At 35.2% G+C, this 6,237-nt stretch overlaps 1 protein-coding gene across 1 annotated transcript; it reads left to right on the plus strand.

Moving 5' to 3' along the window:
* Positions 1-1,218: 1,218 nt before the first annotated feature.
* LOC119070018 lies at positions 1,219-3,630 on the plus strand. Its single transcript, XM_037174299.1, has 3 exons — positions 1,219-2,552; positions 2,971-3,045; positions 3,107-3,630. Exons 1-2 carry the CDS (start codon positions 1,328-1,330, stop codon positions 3,000-3,002), a joined length of 1,257 nt encoding a protein of 418 aa, XP_037030194.1. The 5' UTR covers positions 1,219-1,327; the 3' UTR covers positions 3,003-3,045; positions 3,107-3,630.
* The last annotated feature ends 2,607 nt before the right edge of the window (positions 3,631-6,237 follow it).

Here is a 6,237-nt window from a genome sequence, read left to right on the forward strand (position 1 = left end):
TCCTCTCTAGGTATAATTACTCTAAGGCTAGTACACAGATCATGAAAAATGGACCCTTGCAAAAAATGACATAAAATGTATGAGTTATCTGTCAAATATTTTGCAAGCTCGGTGTAAACCTAATGATAGATAAATCATATTTTGTCATATTTTGCAGAGGTCGATTTTTCGCGCATTTTTCACGATCTGACCACAGTATATAAACATACTGAAGGTAATGCAAATAATCAAAAATTTTACGGAACCCAAGTTTCGGTTGAATGTAAGATTTGTTATGTTGCTTGCGTGACGTTTTGCGATTTAATGTTGGTAGAAATGTGTTGTTCTGCATACAATTTTTTGTGTTGAGTATAAAGATGCAACCTAACAAAGTGAATTTAACTAGTGGCCAACAGTGTAAAAATTATATTCACCCGAAAGTAGGGTTTCGTGAGTTTTTGCAATGAAAGTATAAACCAGGTATGGTCTGTTTATACAAACCGGAGGACATAGCGATATCGCTATGTCCTCCGCTGCATACAAAGTTTGTCATTCGACCATACCTTGTGTTGACATTCATTGAGTTTTTGTGGCATTACCTTCATTACCTTCAGTAATTTACCTTCAGTATTACCTTGCATTACCTTCAGTATGTTTATATACTTTGGATCTGACAGCATCGATCTCTATGGTGTGTGATTAAGTCTGTCAATTGGAGGTAGTTCTACCCCAATGCCAAGTTAAAACGGTTAAAACACTTGTGAACATACATGTCGACAAAGAAACTTTCAAATAAATGGATTTGATCGATTGAATAGAAAAATTTCTGGGACATCAGTCAAATATTTTTCATGTTTGATGTAATAACTTATTTTTCAGACATTTTTCATGTATTTTGCGCGGTCTCACGAATTGTGTTCAGCCAACGCACTTCAAGCATGAGTGGCACTCTAAACAGAGTACTGAAGCTGGACAGTGTATCGAACAAAATTGGCATCTGTAAGAAATGTGAAAAAAAAATTCATACTAAATAGCACTCTATTTGGCAGCTGTAACTAAGCTGTCACTTCTTGAAGTGCGTTGGTTCAGTCAAAGTATATAAACATAAATTAGGGTTCCGTGAGTTTTTTTTTGCATTACTTAACGATGTTTATATACTTTGGGTTCAGCCACCATCTTAAATAAAATGCGTTACGTAGCCCTGCTGCGAAATTATTTTAAAAAATCAGGACAACCCTTTCGGTTTCAAAACACTTGTCATTTGAGAATTTAATTCGAACGTCCGTGATATGAAAATTTGTGAAATTTTGTTCATAAAATTGGTGGTTTTTGCAATTTTCGTAAAGTGATGTCCACATTTGCAACATTTTTGACCAACGGGCCATCGTACCGTCGTCGTCGTCATGGAAAAGTAGATTTGAAGCAGAGATTTCTCCGTGAAAGCAATAAATATTTTCCAAAACCAATTAAGCCAAAAGTCAATGTCAATCCCATCGTCAGCTACATGACCAATCAAGAAAATCGAAACCAAGAGCAAGAGCAATATCATCAACGAACAATGAAATACAAAAACTGTGCTCAAATCGTGCCAACAGTTGGCCTGTCAAATTTGATTTTCTACGATTGCCATAAAAAGGCCACTGCTGCAGCAGAAAAGTCTCTGGAGGAGTCCATCTCGAAGTTCGAAGAACCAACTTTACCGGCAACCGAAGACCGTTGCAGTAGTTCGTTTTTTGAAGAAGAAATTATTACCGAATCCATCCAACATGATGTCGATCTCGATACCAGCAAGCCTCCAGATTGGTTAAGTTACAATTTTGATAAGTTTATTGAGGCTCCACAGCCTTTTACACATCGACCCGTCCAAGACTTCACTTTCGCATCGAAAGCACGATCCAGTTTGTTGTCATCAGGCATTGACTCCTGCACATCATTTGAAATGGATTTCAGTCGTCAAGCATGCGTTCCTACGAGTCATACGAACCATGCCATAGCAGATCTAGATGTGAATTCGTTCGAAATGAATTTGAATGATCGAACCGATGAATCCAGAAATCTCACAGAGCCTTCAGATGTGGATACATTCGATATGAATGTGACTGGCCAGTCCGATCATGACATCAGCAATGTAGTGGACTCGGTTTCAATGATGAATGTAGATGATTTTGGCGATCAATTAAATTCATCAGACTGGCATTTGAAATCCAATGTTTCGCAGAGTGAGGACGAATCGATGGCCAAGTTTGCCGTTTCTAGCTGCTGTGACATTAGTTTGGAAGATATTGACGACCATGACTTCTATACCAACTTTGTTCCGTTGCATACCTCAACTCCAAAAGCAAGACACAAATTAAATGATCGAATTGATGTGGACGGCGAATTGAACGAATTATCACTTATTACACCTGACTTCGTTCCGTTGTATTCATCATTGCCGATAGAAGACACCAAAGCAAGGTCTCAACATGATGTGGACAACGTCACCGAAGAATTTTTGCATATAACCGGCGAAGAACTGTTTTTCAATCGGCAGGAACAGATGAATGACCTAAGAAATGATTTTTCATTTTCCGGTAACTAAATTTCATTATTAACAAAACGATTATTGAATGCCAGACCTTTTGATATTTGAAGCGATTCAATTTGTACTGTGAATATTAGTACCACAATAATATCATTTTTTGTCGACATAGCTTACAAATGCTCACAACTCAGCGATAGACATTATTTGTTCGAGTTAAATGTTCACAGTAATGCGAATCTCTCTCTGACTCTTAGGTACTAATCTTGTGTAGTAGGAAATGATGTATCATCATTTCACCTGACTATTGTTTTAGAAATATTCTAAGAAATGGAATCTGTCTTCGTTTGAATAATATATGAGGGAAAGATATTTTTTTTCGACATTTTCTCTGTCAATTTCAATGAGCAAATCTAATCACCAAGAATTTTTCAATTCGAATTTTGATGGTGAAAATTTCGGTTTTCCAGATGCACGAGAACTCGACGATTTATTTTTCTGATGGAAATGTGTCTGATTGCCGCGTCACAGGATTGGATGAACCAGTGAGACGTTTTTAGTAAGAATAATTTTCATACTTTTCTAAACAATTATCGGTTTTTGTAGGGTGTTCTTTTATCAACGAAAAGAATTTCAATCCATGGTGAACGATTTGTTTGTTTTGTAGACGACAAAACGCTGGAGAATATTATTTTGAATTTTTTTTTTATTTGTGTATAAATTGTGACTTCTTGCGTATTGACAAAGACATAAATTATGTTTCAGCATATGAATTTCATTCATTGAACGGATTAAGCCAATTTAAAATTAATTTTTTTCTTTCTTTTATAATTATAAAATCCAGTACGACCTCGTCTACCTAATAAGACCGTATATTTAGTACAGCAAAGATACACAAAACGTCAAGATGTTCTTTGGAAAATCCATTCATTGATACCTCATTTGCAGTGCTGGTGATTGCTGGCGAGTTTTGCGAGTAGCGGTTGTACTAACCATAAAGTTCTGTTATGTCAGCAATCACCAGCACTACAAATAAGGTATCAACGGAAAGCTTAGACAATGTATGTTATAACTCAGTCCATTAGTAGAGCTCGAACAGACAACACGTAATAAATCATACACAAGCCAAACCCGATGTTTACATTAATTAAGTAGAAGCACAAGACTTCTATAGCGTCATCAGTACCAGCCCAGACCTGTCTAAAGTCACACAGATTTTGAAAATTTTTCTTGCAAATTTTTGCAAACATATATCAATGAATCTAATCAAACTAGGCATGACCTGAAAGTACTTAAGCTCAGCTTTCCAACGAACCCAATCTCACCCGGAACGATCATTTATAACGGCCAAAAAATTCGGATAAAAAACCCTATTTTCCCAACTTCGGAGATCTTCCACCAGCAACCAGGTGTGGCTCGAGACTGTGTGAGGCCTGTTTTGAGGTCTACTGGCAAAGACCTTTCAAACCATGTATATATCCATCTCAGACGAAATGGGGCTGATTTTGATAGGTGGATTTTCAAAAGTATCCCTCCAATGAAATTTAGTTCAAAATTTGCTTCAGCAGTTTTTCAGCTTTTCAATTGTCCATCGATACAAACAAAACTGCTGGAAAGTATAACGAAAGACCTCAGCATGATAAGGTGTATACCCATCTGTTGTGGACGGTGGATTTTAGGCACTTTCGCTTGTCTCGCGAAATTACCTAAGATCTACCGTCCACCAGAGTTATGTAATAACTATTACCACTACCACGTGCATTAGGGTGGGTCGTATTTTCATTTTGTTTTTATTTTAAAAGGCCTGGCGCCAGGCTGTACTTAGAATTGACTGAGGAATCCGAAACAACAATTTTTTTTTTCAAAAATTAATTTTTCCCTTGCCTCTAAGCTGATTTTGATTTTCGGGGTAGTAGCATGAAATTGCACACATTGCTGACTGATATCTCAGGTATTTGGTATTAGAAGGCATTACTGATAACTGTAGTTAATAGCTGAGGAGTCCAGCTATGAAATACCATAACAACGTTGTTGCCCTTCGCCTTCACTCGGGCAGAGTAACTCTGTCAGTGTTCACAACTAAGACTTTTCGACCAAAAATTTCAACTTTATTTGCAAATAAAATCAGCAAATCATGACATAATATGTCGTGTGAGGTATGTCTGAACAGGTAATTTCGTAGAAAATCCATTGCAGAAAAGTTTGATGATAACGAGCTTAAAAAACTCACAGGAGCTCTGTTTTTGAAGCACAAATGTTGGCAATTTTTTGTTAAAGTATTTCACAAAATTGAAACAAATTTTAATACAATTGTTAAACGTTTCCTATATGCAGAATGAGCACCAGCTGAATATCACCAGCTGGATCTACTAACACACACTTATTGTATGATATACAAACACATTCTTAACAATGTGTTTACTGTATTCATGCGTGTTATGTGCGCGCATAGATGACGTTAACGTAGAAATGCACAGTGTGTAGGTTGTCTTTGAATTGTTTACAATACAAAGTGTCTTTGTTTGTATGTATATCAGCTGGTGATATTCAGCTGGTGCTCATTCTGCACATAGGAAACTTTTAGCAATTGTAAATCGACAAGTTTCACATTATTTTATTTTTTTTGAAATTCTCATTTCCATAAATAAGCAGGGCAAATGGTTTGGAAATGTTCTTAAAAAATTTAAAAAAAAATTAAATTTTAGAATTAAAAAAATCCTAGAAATTCTTAAATTTGAGATTATTTCAGAATTTTAGGACTTACGGGAATTTTAAAAATTTAATTCTAAAATCTGAAAATTATTAAAATTACAGGAAAGGGCTACCGAAACTTGCTTCAACCATTGATATAATATATGGTATATAAGTAATGTCAAACAACTTTATGCGGAAAGATCACATGCATGTATATGTAACGTAACTTACGTTTTGAGAAAGCGCGCGAAATAATGTCATGCAAATATTTGAAAATAATTGAAACTCTGCATTTCTCAATTTCCTTTTTCTCTTCGTTTTGTGTTGTGATTCGTATTTTTTGCACTTGTATGTGTGCTATATTTCCGAAATTTCGTTCTTCGTGTCTCATTATCTACAGCATATTATATCGATGGCTTCAACTGATTCACTGATACAAACAAAACATGTATGCATGCTTATACGGTTCTACCACTACCACGGACATGCGTGTACTTTTTAATCCCTCTGTAAACACTCATAATAGCCAGTTGTGTTTGTATGAATTAGATGAAAATTAGTTGAAGAAAACTTAGGCTGAATTTTGATTCCCTTACCTATAGTTTTAAAAAAATTGAAAACATTCCAAATTCCGAGAAGTGAATAAAAGAAACTTAAAAATGGTCCATGATCTGTAATGAATTGATTTGGATAAATATTTTTTCTTCATTTATTAATATTTTCTTGAACTTTTTCAGTTTAAAAGTTCCACAGATATGAGCAAAAACCTTAACAACCCATCTAAAATGACATTTTCTTAAACTTATAAAACTTTACATTGAACGCGTAATAATTGTACTTCGTATGGGGCTAAACATTGAACAACAAAGTAATAAGCGTGATAAATTTTGAACAGATCCATCACACCTCGCATCCTAGTCAAATATGTACTTAAAATTTCAACATTTCGACGACAATTCCGTTCGAATCCTTATCATTATTATTAAAATTTTATTTATTTCATTAAATTTTTAACTTGCTCCTTGTGTTGTATGGTTTGGGTA

Source organism: Bradysia coprophila, assembly GCF_014529535.1.
Source record: "Bradysia coprophila strain Holo2 chromosome X unlocalized genomic scaffold, BU_Bcop_v1 contig_44, whole genome shotgun sequence".
Taxonomy (NCBI): domain Eukaryota; kingdom Metazoa; phylum Arthropoda; class Insecta; order Diptera; family Sciaridae; genus Bradysia; species Bradysia coprophila.